General features: G+C 57.9%; 2 protein-coding genes across 3 annotated transcripts in view; both read right to left on the reverse strand.

Annotated features, from left to right (window-relative positions):
* Window positions 1-6,514: 6,514 nt before the first annotated feature.
* CHMP6 (charged multivesicular body protein 6) lies at window positions 6,515-11,150 on the reverse strand. Its single transcript, XM_054293083.1, has 8 exons — window positions 11,067-11,150; window positions 10,541-10,650; window positions 9,882-9,969; window positions 8,783-8,869; window positions 8,631-8,696; window positions 8,454-8,534; window positions 8,120-8,174; window positions 6,515-6,908 (listed from the first exon to the last, which is right to left on the reverse strand). The coding sequence occupies exons 1-8, from the start codon at window positions 11,127-11,129 to the stop codon at window positions 6,856-6,858; spliced, it is 603 nt and encodes a 200-aa protein (XP_054149058.1). The 5' UTR covers window positions 11,130-11,150; the 3' UTR covers window positions 6,515-6,855.
* A 2,314-nt stretch (window positions 11,151-13,464) lies between these two features.
* Window positions 13,465-27,467, reverse strand: part of RPTOR (regulatory associated protein of MTOR complex 1) — a 104,924-nt gene continuing 90,921 nt past the window's right edge. For both annotated transcript variants that reach the window (XM_054293063.1, XM_054293062.1), the window contains 6 exons: window positions 21,485-21,591; window positions 19,350-19,477; window positions 18,662-18,748; window positions 16,478-16,594; window positions 16,119-16,248; window positions 13,465-14,783 (listed from right to left, as the gene is read on the reverse strand). In XM_054293063.1, coding sequence (XP_054149038.1) covers window positions 14,715-14,783; window positions 16,119-16,248; window positions 16,478-16,594; window positions 18,662-18,748; window positions 19,350-19,477; window positions 21,485-21,591 — 638 coding nt within the window. In that variant the 3' untranslated portion in view covers window positions 13,465-14,714. The remainder of the gene's footprint in view (window positions 14,784-16,118; window positions 16,249-16,477; window positions 16,595-18,661; window positions 18,749-19,349; window positions 19,478-21,484; window positions 21,592-27,467) is intronic.

The raw sequence follows: 27,467 nt of genomic DNA on the forward strand, positions 1-27,467 counted from the left end.
AGTAATGCTGAATTACCGCGCTAAGGAGCTCTCTGGGGATCCTGCCGAATAGCAGGAATAGTTTATGCGATTTGCATAATTGGTATGATGGGATTTGGCATCACGTTGCTGAGCTCGGAGACGCGTCCGGGGCAGAGCCGAGGTGCTGCTGAGGGCTGTGGGCAAACTGGGGGGCTCTGGGCACCTTGGGGGGCTCTGGGCACCTCTGGGGGCTGCCTCCCCCTGCCCAGCCCTGCCTGGGAAGCACCAGGCAGTCACAGAGAGGTGGCAGAAGGGACAGGTTCAGGTTGCGCTGCCATGCCCTGCCCGTGTCCCCCCTTGTGTCCCTCAAGCTGGCACTGGGCTGGTCACAGCCCCCTCGGGCACGTTTGCTGTCCCACGGGCACCCCTGAGGGCTGTGCCTGCCCATCCCAGCTCGGGGAGCAGCCCAAAGCTGCATCCCAGGCCTGAGGGACACAGTGCCCAATGCCCCAGCTCCTGTTCCAGCCCCAAGGCCAAACCCAGCTCCCTGCTCCTCCTGCCTCAGACACAGCCCAGCCCTGGCACTGCTCTCCTCTCGTTTCCTCTCCTGCTAATTAGTGAGGGAGCCAGGCCTGGAGCAGCCTGGCACGGCTCTGCTGGGCTGCCCCAGTGACAGACACGGGCCGGGGATACAGGCTGGGGACATGGACACAGGCTGGGGACACAGGCTGGGGACACAGGCTGGGGACACGGACACGGGCAGGGGACACAGGCTGGGGACATGGACACAGGCTGGGGACACAGGCTGGGGACACGGACACGGGCCGGGGATACAGGCTGGGGACATGGACACAGGCTGGGGACACAGGCTGGGGACACGGGCTGGGGACATGGACACAGGCTGGGGACACAGGCTGGGGACACAGGCTGGGGACACGGACACGGGCAGGGGACACAGGCTGGGGACATGGACACAGGCTGGGGACACAGGCTGGGGACACGGACACGGGCCGGGGATACAGGCTGGGGACATGGACACAGGCTGGGGACACAGGCTGGGGACACGGGCTGGGGACATGGACACAGGCTGGGGACACAGGCTGGGGACACAGGCTGGGGACACGGACACGGGCAGGGGACACAGGCTGGGGACATGGACACAGGCTGGGGACATGGACACAGGCTGGGGACACAGGCTGGGGACACGGGCTGGGGACACAGGTTGGGGACACGGGCAGGGGACACAGGCTGGGGACACGGGCTGGGGACACAGGCTGGGGACACAGGCTGGGGACACGGACACGGGCAGGGGACACGGGCTGGGGACACGGGCTGGGGACACAGGCTGGGGACACGGACACGGGCAGGGGACACGGGCTGGGGACACGGGCTGGGGACACAGGTTGGGGACACGGACATGGGCAGGGGACACGGGCTGGGGACACGGGCTGGGGACACAGGTTGGGGACACAGGTTGGGGACACGGACACGGGCAGGGGACACAGGCTGGGGACACAGGCTGGGGACACAGGTTGGGGACACGGACACGGGCAGGGGACACGGGCTGGGGACACGGGCTGGGGACACAGGTTGGGGACACAGGCTGGGGACACAGGTTGGGGACACGGGCTGGGGACACGGGCTGGGGACACAGGTTGGGGACACAGGCTGGGGACACGGACACGGGCAGGGGACACAGGCTGGGGACACGGGCTGGGGACACAGGTTGGGGACACAGGCAGGGGACACGGGCTGGGGACACAGGTTGGGGACACAGGCTGGGGACACAGGTTGGGGACACGGACACGGGCAGGGGACACGGGCTGGGGACATGGGCTGGGGACACAGGTTGGGGACACAGGTTGGGGACACGGACACGGGCAGGGGACACAGGCTGGGGACACGGGCTGGGGACACAGGTTGGGGACACGGGCTGGGGACACGGGCTGGGGACACAGGTTGGGGACACAGGTTGGGGACACAGGTTGGGGACACGGACACGGGCAGGGGACACGGGCTGGGGACACGGGCTGGGGACACGGGTTGGGGACACAGGTTGGGGACACCCATCACGTGGCAGCGCTGGCCCTTGGGGACACCCGGCGTGGCCACAGCTTCACCCACGACTTGAGGAGCCACATTCCACAGCAGGGCAGGGCAGGGCAGCAAAAATGGTGACACTGACACGGGGACAATGCCACCTCCCAGTGCCCCTCCCACCCACCGCCAAGGGACCCCCAGGAGGAGGAATTCTGGCTCCTGCATCAGCGCAGGTCCTGCTGAGCCCTGCCAAGGCATTTCAGCTCTGTTCAGGCATTTCAGCCCTGCCAAGGCATTTCAGCCCTGCTCAGGCATCTCAGCTCCAGCCCTGCCGAGGCACCTCAGCCCTGCCAAGCAGTGGCAGCTCCCGTCTGGCACCAGGAGCCAGCAAAGGTCACATTCCCGGCCATGGGGACAGACCTGCTTTGTTCCCAGCGCTGCTCTAATTAGGAAATTACGCTGATTTTTTTTTTTTTTTTTTTTTTTCCCACAGCTGAACTATCAAAACTTGGGCTTGTTCCCTGCCAAAGCCTCCTCTCCTCTGCTGGTGACTCAGCGTGACACCAGGGCACTGGAAACACGGCACAGGGAGAGGGAGGGAGCCAGGGGTGGCACTGCAGGGGTTGGGGGTCTGGGTGCAGAACGCAGCCCCCCAGCAGTGCCCCCACGTGTGGGAAGCACCTGAACCCCACACAGGGCAGGGCAGGCTCAGGGTGTGGGTAATGAAGAGGAGGAGGAGGAGGATGAAAGATCCACGGAACTGTGCCTGGTTCTGAGTCAGGGTTTGCCAGGAGGGTGGGGGACAAGGGACACTGTGAGCTCATTCCCCTGGGTGGGAGCTGGGGGGGGACAGGGAGAGCCCCCAGGGCCTCTGAGCCCCTCGTGCCAAAAACCAGCAGGACCCAGAGGAGAGGATCTGACACCTCTGGGGTTCTCAGCTCTGTTTTGTTTTTCCTTGGGTGTTCCGGGAAACACCAGAGGCAGCAGAGCACGGCAGCCGTGTCAGGGTGCCGCTGTTTTGGGGGGCAGTTCTTTTGGGGGGGTGCAGCTGTTTTGGGGCTGTGCAGCTGTTCTGGGGCTGTGCAGCTGTTCTGGGGTGTGCTGGCAGCGCTGCCATCCAGCTGTGTTGGCATAGAAACTGCCAGGGCTCTGCCACCACCTCCCGTTACACAATTTTACACAACTCCCTCCAAGCCTGGGAAGAGGCTGCTGAGGAGGGGAGGCAGCTCCAGGCCTGTGCCCCGCACCAGGCTCGTGCCAGCTGCCCGTGGGCACACGGAGGGGTGGGGGTGGCTGGGGAGGGCCCAGCACAGCCCCAGGGAGCAGGGCTGGCTGGTGCCCAGCTGGACAGCAGGGAACAGGAGTCTATTTAAAGGCACTGCTGCTTGCATAAGGCTGGCTGGAATTCCTGCCCCATCTCAGACCTCGCTGGGGTGTGGGATGAAGGCTCTGCAGACACGTCCCATGGGATGGGGCAGTGTCCCCATGGATCAGGGACTGTCCCTGAGGGGACAGCAGGGAATGGGCAGCAGCATCTCCCAGCAGAGCTCCTCGTTTCCCCTTCCCCTGCACGGCAATCCCACAGTGCTGGGAATCCCAATCCCACAGCAGTGCTGGGAACGGCACCGAGATCCAGGAGGAGCGGCTGCTCCCGGGAATGCTGCTGGAATTCCCTGGCACTGCCACATTCCCTGTCACTGTCACTGTGCTGTGCCCGCTCTGGGCATTGCCCAGTGGCCAGAACCTCCCCAGAGGGGCCAGGGCCGTGCCAGGGCCGTGCCAGTCCCTGTGCCAGGGCCGTGCCAGGGCTGGGGGCTGCAGGGAGGGCTCAGCCGAGGCAGGAGCTGAGGTCGGTTCCTCCTCTCCAGGGTTTAATTACCCACGAGCAGCGCGGCCCCCACGCTCAACATCTGGCCAAGTCAAACAGCTGGAAGAGCTCTGCGTGCAGCCCCCTGGGGACAGCTGGCTCCCACCCCGCTGCCACGGCTGAGGGGCACGGGCAGCGCTGATCAAACACTCCAAACTCGGCACAGCTGCGTTCCCAGGGCCCGGCTGGGGGGGCTGGGGGCATCCCGAGGCTCCCTGCGGCAGGGGAGATGGAAATGCAGAGTGACGAGGGAGCAGCTGCTGCCCCAGCACGGCCGCAGGCTCAGGGACAGCCCAGGTGGGGCCTCACCTGCACTGGGGGGAGCGTGGGGGGTCCCCAGCCCCTGTGCCCATTGCACACAGGGACAGTCACAGGGGGTCCCATCCCCAGCCCCTGTGCCCACTGCACACAGGGACAGTCACAGGGGGTCCCATCCCCAGCCCCTGTGCCCATTGCAGGGACAGTCACACACAGGGGCAGGGGATGGACGCACAATGCCCTACAGAGGGAGCTGAAATGGGATGGGAGGGAGGCACACGTCCATGTGAGCCCTGAGTCTGGGCACGGAGTGCTCGAGGATCACTCTGACAATTCCACAGTAATTCTTACAAATCCCTAATTTGGCCTTGCTGTAAACCCAGTGCAGAGGCTCTCAAAAATCCCATCCACACCAGGGCTGTGCCAGGACTGTCCCAGCACTGTCACCTCCCAGGGCTATCCAGGCAAACAGGGCCAACCAGGGCCAAACAAACAGGGCCAACCAGGGCCCAACAGGGCCAACCAGGGCTGTCTGTGTCACACACGGAGCCTGCTCCGAAATCCCCTGCCCACATCTCTCCCAGGAGCAGGGAGGAGCGAGGCAGCTCCTGCTCATCCACGACACTCCCTGTGCAAACACGAGGCTGGAGAGGAGTCACTGGAGCCACTGGAGGCAGTTTATTGTCACAGCCCAGCCCGTCCCTTCCTCCAGGAGACCCAGGAGCTGCGGGGACAGCGATTGGCACAGGGAGCTGTGGCCCGTCTGCTCCAAACCCTCCTGCTGGATCACTCAATGGCCTCTCCACTGTGGCAACAAGCAATGGAGGGAGCTGCATTAACCCCTTCAGCACCAGCCCTGCTTCCTCCTCATACCCAGGAGGAGTGCAGCCACCAGGACCCGGCCTGGCCTTGGCACAGCATCCCTGGGAGGGCTGGATCATCTCTCCTGCTGCCGGGACATTCACCAGAGACAAAACCAGAGCAGGGGGATGCAGCACACCCTCCTCAGGCCTCTCCTGTGGCCATGCCAACCCCAGGGAACAGGGATTCCCCAAAGCACCAGCAGTGGAAGTCATGATCCCTGCATGTGAACCAGGGCCACCTTGGACAGCCCAGCACCCGCTGAAGGAGCCCTGGAGGAGCAGAACTGCTCCTGGTGAAGCCAAGGCTCTGGAGGAGCAGAACTGCTCCTGGCAGCAGGGCTCTGCTGAAGCCAAGGCTCTCTCTGCTGGGAATGGGCTGCGTTGCAGCTCAGCCCGGACTGAGCAGAGAACGAACTCCGGCAGCAGAGCAGGACCTGCCCTGCCCTGCCCTGGCAGGGCTGGCTGCGCCCACAGGGCTGGGGTGAGCAGGGACACGGCCCTGGGATGATCCAATGCAGCTCCAGAGGCTCTGCCAGCACCGTGCTGGTGTCAGACCCAGGCCCAGGGACTGGGGGCTGCTATGGAACATTAGTGGGGACACAGCAGTGGGAGTGGGGGGGCTCCAAGGGGACACACGAGGAGGATGAGGATGCCCTGGCCAGCCTGTGGAACACAACAGAGAGAACATGGAGAGCACAGCTCCACCCAGAGCTGCTGCTGGCCCAGTCCCTGGGGTCACTTTTTGTCTAGCACCAGATCCCACAACCCCAATAACAGCCCCACAAAGTCTCCAAGGACCCTCTGGTCCTTCTGCTGTCACAGAAATGCAGATGAAGGGTTGTGGCTTCAAGAACATCATTAATAAAGATCTGCAGTGTCCTGAAGAGCATCTGCAAGCTGGCAGGTGAGCTCGTTCCAAGAGCAGCCAGATCTGCCACCAGCTGGCTGCCAGCAGAGTTCCAGAGCCTTCAGCGTCCCCTGGGTCCTCAGAGGGTTGGGGCTCCCTGCAGGGCTCCCAGGGCACTCTGGAGTGGTGATTCCTGCAGCTCCAGCGTCCACAGCAGCACAAGGAAACGTGTCCAGTCCCCGAGGAACCATCAGCAGGAGCAGCAGAGTCTGTGGATCCATCGCCCATCCTGCCAAAGCTGCACTCTGGCGCTGCAGCAGGGCCCACCAGGGAGGAGTCCTGGCTCCTGACGGCTCCCGGCACTGGCAGGAGCTCCATGCTGGCACCGGGGGAGATTTCTGCCCCCCAGGGCTGCCCAGCTCCGTGCCCAGGGCTGAGCCCTGCCCGGGTCACAGCCGCCGCAGCAGGAGCAGGGCTGAGCACCCAGGCTGGGCCCAAAGCAAAGCCCAGCCTGGGGCTGGTTCTGTGAGAGCCAGGGGGTCCAGCCCAGAGCTCCAGCACTGCCCAGGGGCAGCAGGACAGGGCCGGGGCCAGCCCTGCACAGATGGACACAGGACAGAGCAGGGACAGAGGGACACGGACACCACGCAGGCTCGCGCTCACCCAGCCCACGGCCACTCTGATTTCCTGGGGTTTGGCCACAGCAAAGGCAGACTGACCACCAGAACCAAACCTACAGAGAAAAATTTGGCTTTGGATGATTCAGAGTGGCTGTTTAATCCCGAGACAGCGCAGCTGAGTGAGTCTGGAGTTTAAGTTACAAAAAAAGAAAGCACTAGAAAATAATCTTGATACAAGAGCGATAATCAGCTGAGGTTCCCCACCCCGCGCAGGGAATCCTGCTCCACAATCCGCCCAGCACAGCTGGGATGCTGCCAAGGCATTGCCCGCTCCCAGCACGCTCTGGGAGGGCAAACTGTCCAGGGGAGAGTCTGGAGGGGGATCCCCAGCACTGGGAGTTAAGATGCTGCCACCAGCTCTGCCTTTGGCCTGTTCTCCACGGGTGACACTTCTGCGGAAGGAAAAGAAACTCGTTACAGAGGCAGGGGATGCAGATATCCTGCAGCCATCTCCTGGGGGGGATCCAGGGCTCACAGTCCCCTGTGCACAGCACCTGGGCTGAGAGAAATTGGTTAGAAATAATCCCACATTCCCACGTGCAAATGCCCCTTTTTCACTGCAGACTCTCAGAGCAAGCCCAGCCCAGGGACAGATCCTGGGCAGGAGCAGGAGCAGGGCCAGCCCTGCCCTCAGCCCTGGGCTGTTTTGTTTGGCCTCAGCGCTGACATCTGAGCCCTGTTTAGGAGTAAACAAGCTCCAAGGAAACCAGCCCCATTCCCCTCATGCCAGATTGCTCCTGGGCAGATTCCACAGAGGGGAATGGCTCCTTCCAGCTCCTCTTTGCACCAGCAGGGAGGTCCAGCTCCTGTGAGTGACCTCTCAGGGCTCTGCTGTCCCAGGAGAAGAGTCTTCCCTGAGTTTCAGCTCCTCAGCACAGACACCTGGTGAATCCCAGTGGGCTCCTTCCCTGCCAGGCAGGGCCACCAGGGCCTGTTTGGTGACTTTCTTAGCGAGCTCTCCCATTTCCCAGCTTCGTTCCCACACAAATCCACCCACTGAGGCTTCAGGTTGTTCAGGAACACTCAGGGACCGCCAGCTGCGAGCTCTGTCAATCCTGGAACTGTGGGACCCCAGTGATCCTCATCCAGCTGCTTCCACAGCACTGGGAAGGGAGGTGGGAAGAGCTCCAAGGGAAATGCAGAGTTGTGCAGGGTGAGCCCAGCACCCACAAATACCCTGAGCTGCACGATGGGACCAGCCTGGGGCTGTGGGAGGAAGCCTTGGCTGGCTCAGGGAAGGAAGGATTCCTGATGGAGCTCCTGGTGGAATGAGGTGTCTCAGGGCAGGTGCAGGATGTGACAGGGACAGCAGTGTCACCCAGGGAGCTCCCCAAGGCCATGCCAGATGGTGATGGGACAGGGAGTGCAGCCTGGGGTGCTCCTGCAGTGAGGGCTCAGCTGGGCCTGTCCCACCCCAGGAGCTGCTGTGCCACCCCAGGAGCTGCTGTGCCACCCCAGGAGCTGCTGTGCCACCCCAGGAGCTGCTGTGCCACCCCAGGAGCTGCTGTGCCACCCCAGGAGCTGCTGTCCCCTCCCTTTCCCAACACACTGACACTGCAGGGACAGGAGCACCTGAGGCCACAGCTGTGCAAGGAGAACATACCTGGGATCTTCTCTGGGAGTGGCTCTGAAGGAACTTCTGGGAGCTCCAACTGTTCCTGCAGGGACATTACAGACAATGCGTCACACATGTCACAGCTGTGGGCAAGCAGGGGGGACAATGGCCCACATTCCCCCCAGATCAGCTCTGAGAGTAGCAAAAAGGGGGGACAATGTCCCCATTCCCCCAGACTGAGCTCTGAGAGCAGCAAAAAGGGGGGACAATGGCCCACATTCCCCCCAGACTGAGCTCTGAGAGCAGCAAAAAGGAACTTTAACTGCTGCTAAAAGCAGCTTCCTGGAAACGGGGATTTTAACCACAGAAACATCAACCCCACCTGAGTAATGGCATTTAATTCTTCTAGAATGGCATCTTCATCCTCCTCAGTCAGGCTGCCAGCCAGGAGCTCGTCTATTTGCTGTGGGGACAGGGAGGGACATCAGTGCCAGCCTGGGGGGGCAGTGCCCAGCCCAGCAGCTCTGAGCACAGGCTGCTCCCAGCCCCCTGCACTCACCCTCTGGTACTCCACAGCGTCCTGGGTCTCTCCTATTATCCTCTCCACCTCCTCTATGGACATCACCTGGAGGGCAGAGCCAGAGCGCAGGTGAGGGGGGCCCAGCAGGGGGGCAGCCCCAGCCAGCCCCCCTGAAGTGCCCCAGCCTGTACCTGGTGCATTTTGTTCAGACACTCGTTGCCTATCTTCAGGCCCTCGATGACCTTCATCTCAATCTGGGTGAACTCAATGTCCTGGACCTGCAGTGGGGAGGAGGAAGGGAAGAGGAGCCTGGCACACCTTGGCATGGCATGGCACGGCACAGGCTGCCCTGTGAGCCCTGCAGGGATTAACAGACATGGTGTGATGGTGTTCACAGGGGTTTGGGGACGAGGGAAGAGGATCTGACTCCATGTTTCAGAAGGCTTGATTTATTATTCCATGATATATTAAAACTATACTAAAGGAATAGAAGAAAGGATTTCATCAGAAGGCTGGCTAAGAATAGAAAAAGAAGGAATGATAACAAATGTTTGTGGCTCAGCTCTCTGTCCGAGCCAGCTGACTGTGATTGGCCATTAATTAGAAACAACCACATGAGACCAATCCCAGATGCACCTGTTGCATTCCACAGCAGCAGATAATCAATGTTTGCATTTTGTTCCTGAGCCCTCTCAGCTTCTCAGAAGGAAACATCCCAAGGAAAGGATTTTCCATAAAGGATGTCTGTGACACCACGGGGATGTGCAGCTGGGGACAGAGGTGGCCCTGGCAGAGCTGGGCACTGACTGGGCTCAGGGGGCTCTTCCACCTAAATGATGCCATGGCTGCCACTCTTGGGCACACACAGGCTGCCAGGAGGAATCAGGGGAGCCCTTCCAGCGCTGTCAGTGGCACCAGCAGCAGGAAACACCCACACCAGCAGGTCCAACAGCCCTTGAGGTGATTTCACCGGATTTTCCAGCTGCCAGCCCCAGCTGAGACCTCCCCAAACCCAAACACATGCAGCTCTGAAATGACAGGGCTGACACAAGGCAGGAAGGCCCCAGTGCAGCCATCCCCCCGTGAGTAACGTTCCAGCAATCTCCAAACCTCACATTCAGCAGGGCACCTGCAGTTTTGAACACACCACTCTGTGTCTCCAGGGAAAATCGTGGCTCACATACAATTCTGGAGACATTTGCCCTTGGACAGAGGCTGGACCCCTGCCAGCTGCAATGGAATGGAATTCCAGGGGATCCCCACCCCAGGAGAGCCCCAGGGCAGCCTCACCATCCGCTCCAGGTTGCTGATCTGGTTCTCTGTTTTGTCCAGCAGCTGCTCCTGGTACCGTTTCTTCTTCAGCAGGAGCATGGCCTTCCTGAGGGACACAGAGGGGTGAAGCAACTGGAGCCCAAAGGAGCCCACCACAGCCACCAATCTCGTTCTGGGCTTCTGCCAAAAGGGGACAACCTGTGTGCAGCTCAACTGGGCAGCCTGCACCTGCTCCTGTGAGCAGCAAGGATGAGCAGACTGGGTATGGGGAATAAATCCTGCCCTGGGAGGGTGGGCAGGCCCTGGCACAGGGGCACGGAGCAGCTCCTGGATCCCTGGCAGTGCCCAAGGCCAGGCTGGATGGGGGTGGGAACACCCTGGGACAGTGAAGGTGTCCCTGCCATGGCAGAGTGGCACTGGATGGGGTTTAATGTCCCTGCCATGGCAGAGTGGCACTGGATGGGGTTTAATGTCCCTGCCATGGCAGGGTGGCACGGGATGGGCTTTGAGGTCCCTCCCAACCCAAACCCTTCTGCATCCCAATTCCCCCAGCGCAGCGGGAATGGGAATTAAAATATCGGGAATGGGAATTAATGAAAATATCGGGCATGGGGATAAATGTCCCCTCCCCGGCGGTGGCACTGTCCCCCTGTCCCCCCGCTGTCCCTGTCCCTCACTCTTTCTTGCCGTCCCGGAGCAGCTGCCGGGCCAGCGCCCGCTCCCGCTCCAGGCCCAGGCTCAGCCGCTTCTGGTACTGCCGGAGCTTGTCCCGCTGCTGCTTCAGTTGCTGCGGGACAGACGGACAGGGGACGGACAAGGGGACGGGCAAGGGACGGACAGAGAGACGGGCAAGGGACGGACAGGGGGACAGACAAGGGGACGGACAGAGGGACGGACAAGGGACGGACAGGGGTCACAGCTCAGCCCTGACAGCTCCACGCCCCCTCCAGCAGCGCCGCTCCCCTGCCCGGTCTGTCCCCACCGGGTCAGCGACAGCACCGGGGGTCGCTCAGCCCCAGCCGGGCCGGTCCGGTCCATCCCCGCTCCCCCCGGTCCATCCCCTGCTCTCTGGCACGGCCCAGTCCGGTCAGCCCCCCCGTTCCCCAGCACGGCCCGGTCTGTCCCGCTCTCCCCCCATCCCCCGCTCTCCCCGCTCTCCCCAGCCCGGCCCGGTCCGGTCCATCCCGGCCCATGCCCGCTCACCAGCACGGCCCGGTCCTGCTCCGTGACGCGGCTCCGCCGTTTCCGCCCGAACAGGTTCCCCATGGCCGCTCCTGCCCGGCCCGGCGCGGCCCGGCCCCGACGGCGGCCGCGAGGGGCCCGGCCCCGCACAACGCGCAGCGAGAGCGGCAGCGGCGGGAGCGAACCGCTGGGGGGCGCGCTGGGGACGGGAATACCGGGATGGGAATCAAAATAATATCGGGAATAGGAATTTTAAAAATAATATCGGGAATGGGGATAAAATACCGGGAATGGGGATAATGATATTGGGAATGGGAATTATTAAAATAATCTCGGGAATGGGAATTGTTAAAATAATAGCGGGAATGGGAGTAATGATATCGAGAATGGGAATGAAAATAATATCGGGAATGGGAATTATTAAAATAATATCGGGAATGGGAATTATTAAAATATCGGGAATGGGAATAATTAAAATAATATCGGGAATGGGGGTAAAGATATCGGGAATGGGAATTAAAATAATATCAGGAATGAGAATTATTAAAATAATATCGGGAATGGGAATTAAATATCGGGAGTGGGGATAAAAATATCGGGAATGAGTATAATAATATCAGTAATAATAACAACAACAACAACAATAATAATAATAATATTGGGAATGAGGATAATAATACAGGGAGTGGGATGTAGGGAATAGGATCTAGGGGATGGGAGGTATGGAGGGAGGCTGTAGGGATGGGATTACAGGGATAACACTGATTCATTCCCAAGTGATGGAATTGTTTGGGGCAGAAGAGACCCCGAGCCCATTGAGCCCACGGTGTCCCTGGCAGTGCCAGGATCCACGGATCCCTCGGGCTGCAGCCAGTGCCCAGAGCTGCACTGGCACCCTGGCACTGCCATTGCTGCTGCTGCACCAGGCTGGCACACCCATCTGTCACCAACACACCCCTGGGACAGCCAGACCCCGAGCCCTGCACCCCAAATCCCACCTGGCTCCTCCCGGGCCTCCCCCGGCCCCACAGAAGGATCCTCACACCTGGAAGTGTTTCTGCATTTATTTTTTATTAACCATTTATTTGTCTGTAATCGTTTTTACTCTCACATTACAATCGTGTGGGGGTTTTTATATATTTTTTTTTAAACTTTATTTTTGTAAAATAAATAGAGATAAGTGAACTTTTAAGGTAGGACGCTCTCCAGACCCTTGGTTAAACTCTGTGATCCCATGATTGAATCTCTGCATCAGACCTGTGGAAGCACAGCCCACACACGCTCAGGTAAAAGCCCAAAAATCCCTTAAAATTCCCCGTCCTGGGCGTGGGGCTGCAGCAGAGCCAGGCAGGAGCAGCAGCTCCCGCTGCCAGGAATGTCCTGTTCCTTTCACAAACACACTGATACGAGTTAAAAATCCATTTTTTCTGAAGCTGTGAGTGTTAAGGGTTAGGTGAGATCCCAAACTCCGCTCCCACCCCCGCGGGCAGCCCGGGACGAGGCACAGCTCTGTTAGACCATAATTAACTCTGGGTAACTTACAGGGGGGGGTTAGGTAGTTTTGGGGTTTAAAGCCTTTGATTGGTTATCCTGGGATGTGACCCCTGGCGGGGATGGTGCTGGGGCACCCCAACTGTGCTTGGGGACCTCTCCGGGCAGGGTCCCCTGGGCCTGGGGGCACACAGGGCACACAGGGGCACACAGGGGCACGGTGCCAGGCCAGCAGCAGCACGGGGGGGCACGGGGCAGGCATGGCCAGCGCAGGGACAGAGGGCTCTGAGCCCTTCTCTCAATGCATTCCCCCTGCACAGGGACAGAGGGTTCTGAGCCTTCCATCACTGCATTCCCTCAGCACAGCTGGCAGAAAGTTCTGAGCCTTCCATCACTGCATTCCCTCAGCACAGCTGGCAGTGCAGAAAGTTCTGAGCCTTCCATCACTGCATTCCCCCTGCACAGCTGGCAGAAAGTTCTGAGCCTTCCATCACTGCATTCCCTCAGCACAGCTGGCAGAAAGTTCTGAGCCTTCCATCACTGCATTCCCTCTGCACAGCTGGCAGTGCAGAGGGTTCTGAGCCTTCCATCACTGCATTCCCCCTGCACAGCTGGCAGAAAGTTCTGAGCCCTTCCTTCACTGCATCCTCTCAGCTCACTGACAGAAGGTTCTGAGCCTTCCCTCACTGCATTTCTCCTGCACAGCTGGCAGTTTGCTGGCAGTTCCGAGGGGTTCTGAGCCTTTCCCTCGCTGCATTCCCTCAGTTCACTCACAGAAAATTCTGAGCCCTTCCCTCACTGCATCATCCCCTCTGCACAGCTGGCAGCAAGTTCTGGGCCTTCCCTCATTGTGTCCCCCTCAGTTCACTCACAGAAGGTTCTGAGCCTTCCCTCACTGCGTTCTCTCACCACAGCTGCAGTTCAGAGGGTTCTGAGCCCTGCCCTCACTGCATCCCCTCAGTTCACTGACACAGGGGATCTGAGCCCTTCCCTGACCCTGCTGGAGCCTGCAGCTCCCGTGGCACCGCTGGGGGAACACTGGCAATTCCCTCAGTGAGTTCTGCCCCTCGGGAAGGAAACCTGTCCCCTGGCTGTGCTCTGCCTTCCCACACCATGCCCAGCCCCAGAAGGGATCCCAGGGCACAAAACATTCATTATTCACACGTGGAAGGTGCAGACGTGGAGCAGGCCTTGCCTGGACAGCTGGGACGAGGGAGCTCGGAGCTGCCTTCCTCCTCCTCCTCCTCACCATTCTCCATGCCCAGGTGCTCCCATTCCTGCTCCCACAGGGCCAGGTGAGCCCCAGCCGTGGTGAGCAGCTCCAGGGGCCCAGTCCTGGCCTCTCCTGGTGCCCACAGCCCTGGGGAGCACACAGAGCCCAGGATGGGCACGGTGGCTGTGCAGGTGGCACAGGGACAGTGGCAGCAGAGCCCCAGGTGCCCCCAGCTCCCCACGGGCACCCTGGGCCTGGTGGAAGTTGGTGACACCACTGATGTGCTCCAGGCTCGTCGGGACGTTGCAGATCTTCGCTCCCTTTCTGCCCTCCTCTTCCTCACATGCAGCTTTAGGGTGTGGGACATCCTGCCCTGCTCCTGCCACCTCCCTGAGCCCCCTCCTGCAGGACCCCTGCCTGCCCAGGCCACCAGGCCCCCTCTGTCCTTGCATTCTGTGGGAGCAGGGGCAGGCAGGGAGGAGGAGGAGGAGGAGGAGGCTCATGCTGCCCTGCCTCCCTGGCAGCTCATCCCACGCTGGGGTGGCTGCCCTGGCCCAGCAGTGGGTTTGGCACAGGGCTGGCAGCAGCTGGAGGGTCCTGTGGAGCTGCAGTGAGTCCTGACAGTCCTTGAAGAACCCACACTGCAGCCAAACAAGGAACAGAGACTAAAACGAGACCCTTCTCAAGGGCATTGCCTCATCCGAGTCCTCTGGAGCTCAGGAGCCGTGTTCTGACAGAGCAGCCGACCTCTGGAAACAAAAATAAATGTTCCTTTTCTGTAGCTTTGAGAGGATATAGCTGGGAAACAAAACAAAACCAAACCAGGAGATTGTCTCTTCCCCTTGTCAAACCCATCAGTAGCTAAGTCAGAAGAACAAATGTTCAAGTTATGGGGTGCAGCAGCAGCCAACACGAAACATTCAAGTCGATGATTTCTCTATGTACAGGAGCCCCCCCTGGGGCCGTCATCTGATCCTCTTCTCCACCGAGTACACCGAGATGTAGAAGTCATTGCTGCCGACGGCCAGGTGGGGCTGCGGAGAGACGGACACACGGACACGGTCAGCTGGGACAGACTGACACGGTCACAGCCGGGACAGAGGGACAGACGGACACGGTCAGCTGGGACAGACGGACACGGTCACAGCCGGGACAGAGGGACAGACGGACACGGTCACACCCTGCCCAGAGGGACACGGTCACAGCCGGGACAGAGGGACAGACGGACACGGTCAGCTGGGACAGACGGACACGGTCACAGCCGGGACAGAGGGACAGACGGACACGGTCACAGCTCGCCCGGGCTGGGAGAGCCCGATGGGATCACCCACAGTGACCTGCCCAGGACACCCATCCTGTGCTGGGTGCCACATCCCCACCCTGGGTGTGCTGGGGCACCTGCAGGGACGGGCACTGCAACCTCCCTGGGCAGTGCCAACGATGGCAACCCTCCCTGGGCAGTGCCAATGATCCCCTTTCCATGGGCAGTGCCAACGATGGCAACCCTCCCTGGGCAGTGCCAATGATCCCCTTTCCATGGGCAGTGCCAACGATGCCAACCCTCCCTGGGCAGTGCCAGTGATGCCAACCCTCCCTGGGCATCTCCAATGATCCCAACCCTCCCTGGGCAGTTCCCTGAGCCCCTTTCCTGGTGAAATCCCTCCTGGTGCCCACCCTGAGCTGCCCTGGCCCAGCCTGAGCTGTTCCCTCTGCTCCTGTCCCTGTTCCCTGGAGCAGAGCCCGACCTGGGGCTGTCCCCTCCTGGCAGGAGCTGTGCAGAGCCACAAGGTCCCCCCTGAGCCTCCTTTGCTCCAGGCTGAGCCCCTTCCCAGCTCCCTCAGCCCCTCCTGTGCTCCATTCCCTTCCCAGCTCCCTCCTGTGACCCACTCCAAGGTCCAGGTGTGAGCAGTGCCAGGCACAGGTGACAGTGACCCGGCTGCTCCACAGCTCTGCAGGAGTTATGGGCCCATTTCAGCCACAGGGAGAAATTATGGGCACTGTTAGTTGCCAACTGCCAACATAATTTCTCTAAATGATTGCAAATGTGCTCGTTAGGAGCCGTGGCTGGGCTGAAAATGAGAATTTCCTGCAGTGAGGGGACCTGGCCCCTCCGGACAGGGCTTTGCTTTGCTTGTTTAAAGAGCAAACTGCTCTTCCCTTTACATATTAAATATTTGTGAGCTGATCTGCGGCTTTCTAAAATAACTCTTGTTATTTAAACGGATGTTTTCCCATCCATTCGTTGTTTTCCCAGGTTTTCCAGCTCCCTCAGCCCAGAGCTGCTGGAACCTGCAGGGCTGGGCTGGGACAGCTCCCCTCACCCCAGAGGGGTCCCTGTGCCACCCCCCATGGCAGCAGCAGGTACAGACCCAGTGAGGGTGGAAGGCCAGGCAGCTGATGGCTCCCACTCTCTGGCCCATGAAGCCATCGTAGTACTTGATGTTGTTGATGAGCTCCCCGTTGCCGTTGTAGATGGCAGTGAACTGGTTCATGGAGCCGCTGGAAGGGAAGGGACACAACTGGAGTCACTGGGAGTGCTGGGAGGGGACAAAACTGCTGCTGCAGAACGGCTGAGCTGTGGGCCAGGCCACGTCCCCGACTGGGAGAGCACTGACTGCTGGCCAGAACCACAGTGGGCACCTGGGGCAGGAAAACACAACTCCCTCGCTGTGACCACCCTGGGCTCCCTCAGGGCTCCCCGAGCTGCAGGGCTGGCAGCAGCACTCACCAAGCAAACAGGTTGGCCTGGGGGTGGATGTCCAGCGCCGTGAGCCCCTTGACAATCTGCAGCACCTTCATGGACTCGGGCATGCGGGGGTCGAAGAAACGCACGTCCCCATTGACACTGCAACACACAGGGAGACGGGATGGAACAGGGCCACAGAGACCCAGAGACCCCAGAGACCCCAGAGACCCCAGAGCCAGGATGGGACAGGGCCACAGAGACCCAGAGACCCCAGAGCCAGGATGGGACAGGGCCACAGAGACCCAGAGACCCCAGAGACCCCAGAGCCAGGATGGGACAGGGCCACAGAGACCCAGAGACCCCAGAGCCAGGATGGGACAGGGCCACAGAGACCCCAGAGACCCCAGAGCCAGGATGGGACAGGGCCACAGAGACCCCAGAGACCCCAGAGACCCCAGAGCCAGGATGGGACAGGGCCACAGAGACCCAGAGACCCCAGAGACCCCAGAGCCAGGATGGGACAGGGCCACAGAGACCCAGAGACCCCAGAGACCCCAGAGCCAGGATGGGACAGGGCCACAGAGACCCCAGAGCCCCAGGGAATGCAGCTGTGGGGCTGCCCATGGGCCAAACTCTACATGGGGCACTGGGACAGGGATCAGACAGGGCTGGGTTCCACCAGGGCCAGGATCTGATCCCACCCACGGCACGTTCTGTGCTGAGGGAACAGCTGGGAGTGACCCCAAACTGCTCATCCCAAACTGCAGATCAATCACTGCTGATCAATCACTGCTGATCACACAGCGCTGATCAATCATTGCTAATCCCACACTGCTGATCCCTCACTGCTGATCCCAAATTGCTGATCCCAAATTCCTGATCCCACACTGTTGATCCCACACTGCTGATCCAAAATTCCTGATCCCTCACTGCTGATCCCACAGTGCTGACCCCACACTGATCCCTCGCTGCCTCTCTCAGTCCCGGCCCACTGCTGAGTGTGCCCTCCCTGCCCTGGCACACCCAGCACACCCAGGCCCAAATTCTTGCTGCTTTGCCCAGCAGGAAATTGCCTTGGGCAGCTGCAAGCAGAGGGGATGCGCTGGTGCCTCCCTTCACCCAGAAGTGTCTGGACACCAGGATCTCACCAGGTCCTGCCATTTTTCCCTGGGATTTTGCTGCTAGCTGAAGCAGGGGGAACTGGCAGGAACTGGGAGGAACTGGGAGGAGGCTCAGCCCCACAGCCTGAGCTCCTGTGACCTTTTGGAGCCCAGCATTCCCTCCCAGCTCTGCAGCCCCAGGAGCAGCTCCCAGGCTGGAAGGGCTCTGGGGAGAGGGCACTGCCAGCCCTGGGCACAGGGACTGACCCTGGAGCTGCTGCAGGAGCTTATGGAGAGGGAGATTAAAAACTCCAATATGGGAGCTCGACAAATCTGGCAGCTGCATCACATAATCCCCTGTTTGAAAATCTTAATACATTTTTGCTGGTCCATCCCCCCGCCTCAGGAATGTTCTGAAGCCCAGAAAATTATGTTTTGTTTCCATTTTCTAATCAAGAGAAAGAGGCTCTTTGTGTGCAAACGGCGGCTTTGTGACAATAAATTCTGTTCTGCTGCTCCTTAATGGCCAAATCAGTACCTGCTGCTCTGGCTGCAGTATTTACCAGGCAGCAGGGATGGATTTGGGGAATTGCACAGGAATCCTGCCCAGGAATGTGCCTGTCTCACGCACCATTCACCTCGTTCTCTCCCAGATGTCCCCACGGAGATTTGGCAGTGAAGCCCCCTCACCACAAGATATTCACACCCAGCTCCTGCTCCCTCCCTTCCCCATCACTCCCCTGGCGATTCCAGCTCCTGTTCACCCCCAAACCCCCCCAGCAGAGCCCCACATCCCTCCTGCCTCCCCCCACCCAGTCTGGAGCAGGAGGTGATCGCTGGGGCACGAGTCAGAGCCCAGAGCTTCACCCTGCCAGCTGCTGGGCACCAGGGCCAGAACTGAGGGGAAAATCAGACCGTGAGGGTGGGAAAGAGCCCCAGGAGAAACCAAACTGTGAGTGTGGCAGGAGAAAACCAAACTGTGAGTGTGGAAAAGCAACCCCAGGAGAAAACGAAAAAACCAAACCGTATGGCAAAGAGCCCCAGGAGAAAACCAAGCTGTGAATGTGAGCCCCAGGAGAAACCAAACTGTGAGGGTGGGAAAGAGCCCCAGGAGAGCTCCCTGTACCTGACACTCATGATGTTGCCCTCGGGGTGCTTCTGCAGGTAAGCCTTCACCACCCAGGCTGTGTGCTCACGGTATGTCATGACACGGCTGGGGACAAAGGGACACGTGAGAGGGGAGAGGGAAAAAAGGGGAAAAGGAAAAGGGGAAAGGGAAAGGGAGAAGGAAAAAGAGGAAAGGAAAAAGGGGGAAGGAAAAAGAGGAAAGGAAAAAGAGGAAAGGAAAGGAAAGGAAAGGAAAGGAAAGGAAAGGAAAGGAAAGGAAAGGAAAGGAAAGGAAATTTCAAGGAAAGGAAAAGGGGAAAGGAAAAAGGGGAAAGGAAATTTCAAGGAAAGGAAAGGAAATTTCAAGGAAAGGAAATTTCAAGTAAATGAAACTTCAAGGAAAGGAAATTTCAAGTAAATGAAACTTCAAGTAAATTTCAAGGAAAGGAAACTTCAAGTAAATTTGAAGGAAAGGAAACTTCAAGGAAAGGAAATTTCAAGGAAAGGAAAGGAAATTTCAAGGAAAGGAAATTTCAAGTAAATTTGAAGGAAAGGAAACTTCAAGGAAATTTCAAGGAAAGGAAATTTCAAGTAAAGGAAACTTCAAGGAAAGGAAATTTCAAGGAAAGGAAATTTCAAGGAAAGGAAAAGGAAAGCAGAGGAGCCCAGGGAGGCCCCGGGCCCGGGCAGGAAGGGGTTACCGGTACCATTCGCTCAGGGCCATCCTCCGGTCGAACACTCGGATGGAGCCGTCGCCCAGCCCAGCCACGATCAGCGAGCGGTGCGAGTCACAGGACAGGCTGGTGACACAGCTGTCAGCGCCCGTGGGGATGTCCTGCACAGACAGACACACAGACACACCACGGTGTCGGTCACACAGCTGGGCACGGGGATGCCGTGGGACAGACAAACAGCAAAGCGGCTCTGGGAACTCTCAGGGAGCTGTAAGGATGGGATCACTCGTTAAGTACAAACAATCTGCTGGGGTGATTTTCTGCTTTGTCTCTCTGTTCGTCTCAAGGACGGTGTGTGAGGAAGGTGGTTTTGTTACCAACCAATCAAACAGAATGTGTGGTGTCACTCTATATAAACCACGCGGTTCTCTTGAATAAAGCCTTTGCTCTTTCTACAATCCTGCCTCCTGCCTTCTCCTGTGTGTCAGGAGTGACATGGGCACACTGAGCTTAGGTGACAGGGACAGCTCTGCTGGGAGCACCCACGCTGCCACTTCCCCCCTTTTCACTTCTGGAGGCCAAAGAACTGCTCAGAATAACCCCCGTGCCTGTTGGGAGGGAAAACACTTTGTTAAAACCAGCAAAAAACGCTGAGCAGCACTGAGAAAGCAGGAATGAGAACGATGGAATGGGCTGGGTTGGAAGGGACAGGTTGGGAGGGACCCTAAAGCCCTTCAGCACTGCAAAAGCAGAAATGACAGCGATGGAATGGGCTGGCTTGGGAGGAACCCTAAAGCCCCTCTCACCCCAGCCCTGCCAGGGCACAGCTTCCTCAGCCCAGGCTGCTCCAGGAGCTGCAGGAGCTCATCCCAAACCTCACTCCTGGTTCTGCCTTTGTGCAGGTTCACCCCTGGGGCCGCATCTCCATCCCGGGAGAGGCACCAGGGCCGGGGCTGCTGCAGCCTCTGCGCACCCCCAGCTCCCCCTTTGAAGCAGCAGAAGTGCAAATGAAGCGCTTGTTCCTCCAGAGGTGTGGGTTTGTGTAGTTCAAAGAGGGAGGCGCCTTTATCTGCCTCGATTATCGCTGCTCTTTGTGCTGATTCGCACTTTCCCAGGCACTGAGTCAGGAAGTTCCAATCGCTCCAATTTCAACACCCGATCTTTGCAATTAAAAAAAGAAACAACGTGGTTTTTGTAGACACTTTCGGCGCAATCATTAATCATCATCATTTAAAAGATTTTCGCCTCCTGGATTCTGCCGCTCCCTAATTTGCATAGAGAAAAATAATATGTGAAAGTAATTAAGATGAACAGAGGCTTAATTATCCTGCATCGCAGGGTCAAAGTGTCGCAATTAATGTTCATCCAAGGGTAATTAATTTCGAGAAGCTTTGAAAACTCCACTTCCCTTTCATTGCAGCATGGTGCCTCCGTTCTCACCGACCACCTGCTTCTCCTCGGGGTTTCTGAGAAACTCCCACGTGTGGTGGCTGCCAGGGGCTCTGCAGGGCCTTTCCCCGTTCTGTGGCACGGGGGTGTGTGTGTGTGTGCCTTCACAGAGTGCTACACTACTGCAGTTACCTGTTATGTGAAATCCAACTGCATCCCCGAGGCTGCTTCTGCATCCCAGAGCCTGATTTCACATCCCAGAGGCTGGTTCTGCACCCCAGAGCCCTCCTCTGCACCTGAAATCCCTCCTCTGCATTCCAGAGCCTGATTCTGCATCCCAGAGCCCTTCTCTGCATCCCAGAGCCCTTCTCTGCATCCCAGAGTCTGATTTCACATCCCAAATTCCTCCTCTGCATCCCAGAGCCTGTCTTCACATTCCAGAGCCCTTCTGTGCATCCCAGAGCCCTTCTGTGCATCCCAGAGCCCTTCTCTGCATCCCAGAGCCTGCCCTCACATCCCAGAGCCCTCCTGTGCATTGCAGAGCCTCAGCTTTCCCCAGGCACTGCTGCCCACCCAGAAGAGCAGAGCAGCTTGCAGGAGAGCCCTGACACAGTCCCTGAGCATCTGTGGGGTTTTATCGACCTGGGAACGTGAGCTGGGGCAGGGAAACAGGGAAACAGGGAGGCAGGGGCTCCAGGAGCTCCTCACAGAGCAGCCCCAGGTGCCCACGGCCGGGCCCTGGCAGGGCAGGGCTGCACACGCAGGCAGGTGCGCGTTACCTGCACTTTCATCTCGCGGTCCGTGTCCCAGATGCGGATGATCCTCACGTCCCCAGAGGTCATCAGCAGCCCGGTCTCCTGCTCCCAGTCCACCACCATCCCTGCTCCTGGCACACAGCAAGGCAGGGGCACTCAGTGCCAGCACGGGCACAGCTGCGGCCCTGCAGGGCACCAGGGTGTGCCGGGCACTGCCAGCGCCAGAGGAATGCACAATTGCACACACATAGGCACACACACACAGAATTACACACACACACATACAGAATTACACACACACCTCACACACACACACAGACACAATTACACACACACCACAAAGACACAGACAGACACACAGAGACACAGACACACACACACACCTCACACACGCAGAATTACACACACACACCTCACACACACAGAGACAGAATTACACACACACCACAAAGACACAGACACAGACACACACCTCACACACACACATACACACAGACACACACACCCCCCACACAAAGAATTACACACACACAGAATTACACACACACCCCACACAGAATTACACACACACACACCCCACACAGCTCCAGCTGAGACTCAGTCAGCTGCTCCTGTGTCACAGACATCTTTTTATGAAAATCCTTCCCTTAGGATTTTTTCCTCCTGAGAAGCTGAGAGGCCTCAGGAACAAAATGCTCAGCACCAGGTCCCATTCACACCGCGTCAGAAACACAAACAAAACCCCGGGAGCACCACAGGAGGGAACCAGAGAGGAACTCCAGGACTGGTGCCTGTCTCCAGCCCCTGGGAGGCAGAATTCCTGCCTCACACAACAGCACCGTCCCAGCCTCATACAGAATCATTCCTGTCCCTCAGAGCATCATTCCTGCCTTTCAGAGCAGAATTCTTGCCTCAGAGCATCATTTCTTCTTCTCAGAGCAGCATTCCTGCTTCTCAAAGCAGAATTTCTGTCTCCTGGAGGAGCATTCCAGCTTCTCAGAGCAGAATTCCTGCCTCAGAGCATCATCCCAGTGTCTCAGAACAGCATCCCTGCCCCTCAGAGCAGCCTCCCAGCCTCCCCTCGATGCCAGCCCTGGTCTGTGGTGCTGAGCAGCGTTTCATAAGCACTCAGAGCTGGAGGCAGAGCCCTCTGCAATGCAGGGCTGCAGCTCCTGCCCCAGCACCCTCATGCCTCCATCCCTGTGCCTCACCCCACAGTGAGCTGTTCCACGAGGTACAAACGTGCTTTGTCTGGCTCTGCTGCAGGAACCGTCCCCACAGGACACCAGGCTGCCCCAAGGGGCTCCTTTGTCACCACGGGGCCGCCACCAGTGCCTTGTGCCAGAACATCCAGAGCACAAAGGGAACAGCAGCTCACCCTCTGAACACCCAGCTCTGCTCCAGGTGATGCACTGACCTCGTTCTGCAGCTGCACAGAAACACTGCCCCTGTCTCCTCCCTGAACACCACATCTGGGTGGATTCCTGCTCCTGCCCCTTCCAGGGGGTCACTGATGGATGCTGGCAGGGGGTTATTTACAGACATGAATGGGATGGGGCTGCTGCAAGTGCCTTGAGCTGTTTGATTTTCCAGCATCACTCTCATTACATGGGTATGACAATGGGAAGATGCCAGCAGCTCACATCCCAGGCAGCAGACCAAAAAACTTCATGTTCCAACTCACTTTATAAGCTTCTTGCCCAACCACACAAAGCAAAAGCACATTGACAGCAGTTCTATCAACCACTATAAGCACAGGTACCTTTGGTTAAACAATGCTTGCTTATTTCAAATACAATACCTGCTTGTGAGCCTTAAACACAATGCACAGACCTCCATTATCAAGCTTCAACCTTCCTAATATCTTGCTAGATAAACTTAAAAAAAATAGCTTAGAGAGCTATTCAGACAAGTGCTAATACACAGACCATTTGCCTTTGCTTTTTCTACACCTTAAATAATTTTTCTGCTGACCAATCTCATGGCTGCTGCTTAGCTCTAACCACAGTTCTGCTGTATCTGAGGGCCTGCTTTTTGCAGCTTTCCCCAAAACCCTCTGATTTTCCCTCTAATTTTGTGGATTCCCACAAGTGATGTTCACTGGGAGCCCCTCACCTCACTGCAGGGATCTGGGCTGACCTGGGAGCCTGGGCCTTTATCCCAGCCCCACGGATTGTTCTGGGAGCCTGGGCTTTTATCCCAGCCCCACGGATTGTTCTGGGGGCCTACACCTCTATCCCAGCCCCACGGATTGTTCTGGGAGCCTACACCTCTATCCCAGCCCCATGGATTGTTCTGGAAGCCTACACCTCTATCCCAGCCCCATGGATTGTTCTGGAAGCCTGCACCTCTATCCCAGCCCCACGGATTGTGCTGGAAGCCTACACCTCTATCCCAGCCCCACGGATTGTTCTGAGAGCCTGGGCCTCTATCCCAGCCCCATGGATTGTTCTGGAAGCCTGGGCCTCTATCCCAGCCCCATGGATTGTTCTGGAAGCCTGCACCTCTATCCCAGCCCCAAGGATTGTTCTGGAAGCCTGCACCTCTATCCCAGCCCCACGGATTGTTCTGGGAGCCTACACCTCTATCCCAGCCCCACGGATTGTGCTGGCAGCTGGCAGGGCTGCAGAGGCAGCAGAACAGGCAGTGCTGGGGATGATGAACACCCTGAAGGGTTTGCATTTGTCACCTGCTCAGGGCCCGTGTGACAGCAGAAACGTGGAGCTGAGATGGATCTGGCCATGCCCATCCCTGGGGAGCTGTGGAGCTCCCAGGAAAATTTCCCAGCTTGAGGAAAAGCTTTCCTTGTGAGCAGCACCAGGTCCTGCCCAGCTGTGCTGCCAGGGGCTGCTCTGGGCAGGGGCACAGGGAAGGGGAGCAGAGTTGGCATTTCTGGGTGCAGAATTGCCATTTTTGGGGGCAGAATTGCCATTTTCGGGGGCAGAGCTGCCATCTCTGGTGCCTCTCTCGCTGTGCCTGTCAGGAGTTTGTCCCTGAGGATATCCAGCAAGGAAGGACACACAGATGGGCAGGGAAGGTCTCACTGAGGGAAGAGGCTCCACAGGGATTACACCAAGGTTGCCATGAGAGACAAGCAGATGGAAAGGACAAGGCTGGAATAAAAGGAGGGAGATGATGAAGGAATCCTGGAATGGTTTGGGCTGGAAGGGACCTTTACAACCACCTCAATCCACCTCATACCATGGCACCACTTCCCCAGGGTGCTCCAACCTGGCCTGGGACACTTCAGGGACGGTTCTGGTTATGGTGTGCCTGGAGACCCTGCATTTCCTGCCTTCCTTATTAAAACTTAAACAGTTCAGCTCAGTTTGTGCTCCCTGGAAGAGGCAGGAGCAGGATTTGGATCACCCCAAAGCAAGGATGGAGGTGGTGGGTGCTGGCCTGGGCTGGGGGCTCTGCTCCTGCTGCTCCCCAGTGTGCCCTGGCCAAAAGGGATGAACTGGGAGTGCTGAAGCACAACTCCAGGCTGTGTGAGGAGCAGAAAAGCCCTCGCACAGAAATGTCAGTCACTTGGAAGTGTGTGAGGGGAAGGAAAGCTTCCTCTGACTGTGAAATGTTCCATCCAGAGCTGGCACTCACAGTATGGAGTGGGACAGAAATAGCTGAACTATTTCTATGTACAAGCATGGCAGAGATGATCCAGGATTGGCTCATGTTTCCATGCTCAATTCAGAGCACTTTGGGATGAGGAGGGAACGTGGGATTGAATACTAATGATCATTTCCTTTTTAATTAACAGAGGTCCGACTCCAGGATGCTACAACTGAGCCTGCGGCCCACCCACAGGGCTCTGGCTGCTGGGCTTGGCACCTGAGCTGCTCCTGAGCTCCTCCTGCACCTGAGCACCTGAACTGCTCCTCACTGAGATGCTGCTGTATCCCTGAGCACCTGAGCTGCTCCTCACTGAGCTCCTCCTGCACCTGAGCACCTGAACTGCTCCTCACTGAGCTCCTCCTGCACCTGAGCACCTGAGCTGCTCCTCACTGAGATGCTGCTGTATCCCTGAGCACCTGAACTGCTCCTCACTGAGCTCCTCCTGCACCTGAGCACCTGAGCTGCTCCTCACTGAGATGCTGCTGTATCCCTGAGCACCTGAACTGCTCCTCACTGAGCTCCTCCTGCACCTGAGCACCTGAGCTGCTCCTCACTGAGATGCTCCTGTATCCCTGAGCACCTGAACTGCTCCTCACTGAGCTCCTCCTGCACCTGAGCACCTGAGCTGCTCCTCACTGAGATGCTGCTGTATCCCTGAGCACCTGAGCTGCTCCTCACTGAGCTTCTCCTGCACCTGAGCACCTGAGCTGCTCCTCACTGACATCCTCCTGCACCTGAGCTGCTCCTCACTGAGCTGCTGCTCACTGAGCATCTCCTGCACCTGAGCTGCTCCTCACTGAGATCCTCCTGTATCTGAACACCTGAACTGCTCCTCACTGAGATGCTGCTGTATCCCTGAGCACCTGAGCTGCTCTTCACTGAGATCCTCCTGCACCTGCCCAGCCCCAGATCTGGCTCTGCCTGCCCTGCCACTGTCCCAGCTGCTGAGAGCAGCACACAGGGCAGAGCTGGCACAGGGCAGAGCTGGCACAGCCCTGGCACAGCCCTGGCACAGCCCCTGGCACGGGACAGTGCTGCTGGAATGCTGCTGCTCCCAGCCCTGCACTGCTGCAATGCATCAGCAGCTCAGAGCACAGCTTTCCCCTAAGGGATATTTTGTTCTTAGATAATGAGCAGCAAATCCTCCACAGCTCAGGGAAAGGAGTTTTTAAATGGCTGTGCTGGAGGTGCTGGTGTTTTTTGGTTTGGGTTTTTGTTTGTTTGTTTGTTTGTTTGTTTTTGAGCCTTTTAAAGGCAGTTTTGTATGGCTGAGTTTATCCACACCAGAAGCTGCTCCTGCAGGTAGAACTGCCCTTGGCTGTAAATGCAGGTAGAACTGCCCAAGGATGTAAATGCAGGTAGAACTGCCCATGGCTGTAAATGCAGGTAGAACTGCCCAAGGATGTAAATGCAGGTAGAACTGCCCAAGGATGTAAATGCAGGTAGAACTGCCCAAGGCTGTAAATGCAGGTAGAACTGCCCAAGGATGTAAATGCAGGTAGAACTGCCCATGGCTGTAAATGCAGGTAGAACTGCCCAAGGATGTAAATGCAGGTAGAACTGCCCATGGCTGTAAATGCAGGTAGAACTGCCCATGGCTGTAAATGCAGGTAGAACTGCCCAAGGATGTAAATGCAGGTAGAACTGCCCATGGCTGTAAATGCAGGTAGAACTGCCCAAGGATGTAAATGCAGGTAGAACTGCCCTTGGCTGTAAATGCAGGTAGAACTGCCCAAGGATGTAAATGCAGGTAGAACTGCCCATGGCTGTAAATGCAGGTAGAACTGCCCTTGGCTGTAAATGCAGGTAGAACTGCCCATGGCTGTAAATGCAGGTAGAACTGCCCTTGGCTGTAAATGCAGGTAGAACTGCCCATGGCTGTAAATGCAGGTAGAACTGCCCAAGGATGTAAATGCAGGTAGAACTGCCCATGGCTGTAAATGCAGGTAGAACTGCCCAAGGATGTAAATGCAGGTAGAACTGCCCAAGGATGTAAATGCAGGTAGAACTGCCCATGGCTGTAAATGCAGGTAGAACTGCCCATGGCTGTAAATGCAGGTAGAACTGCCCAAGGATGTAAATGCAGGTAGAACTGCCCAAGGATGTAAATGCAGGTAGAACTGCCCAAGGAGGTAAATGCAGGTAGAACTGCCCAAGGATGTAAATGCAGGTAGAACTGCCCAAGGAGGTAAATGCAGGTAGAGCTGCCCTTGGCTGCTCCTGAAGCCTTCTCCTGAAGACAGAACTGCCCTTGGCTGCTCCCTCAGCATTGTCCCTGAGCCAGGGATGTTTGCCTGGACGGGACAATTCCATGGATAACCTCCAGTACCATGTGGTGAGACCAGCTGCATTCCCAACATCTGCACTGCCCTGAATGCCAGGGAGCGTGGCC

This window comes from Melozone crissalis, unplaced genomic scaffold (genome assembly GCF_028551555.1).
Source record: "Melozone crissalis strain CALT ecotype California unplaced genomic scaffold, PUWL_Pcris_2 ptg000129l_1, whole genome shotgun sequence".
Taxonomy (NCBI): domain Eukaryota; kingdom Metazoa; phylum Chordata; class Aves; order Passeriformes; family Passerellidae; genus Melozone; species Melozone crissalis.

What these genes read in the sequence shown, in the direction of transcription:
- CHMP6 (XM_054293083.1), bottom strand. Translation starts at nt 11,129, where the DNA reads ATGGGGAACCTGTTCGGGCGGAAACGGCGGAGCCGCGTCACGGAGCAG. An exon ending in GTCTGAACAAAATGCACCAG is followed by an intron (nt 8,697 to 8,782) that starts GTACAGGCTGGG and finishes TCTGCCCTCCAG; the next exon opens with GTGATGTCCATAGAGGAGGT. An exon ending in ACTCCCAGAGAAGATCCCAG is followed by an intron (nt 6,909 to 8,119) that starts GTATGTTCTCCT and finishes TTCCTTCCGCAG; the next exon opens with AAGTGTCACCCGTGGAGAAC.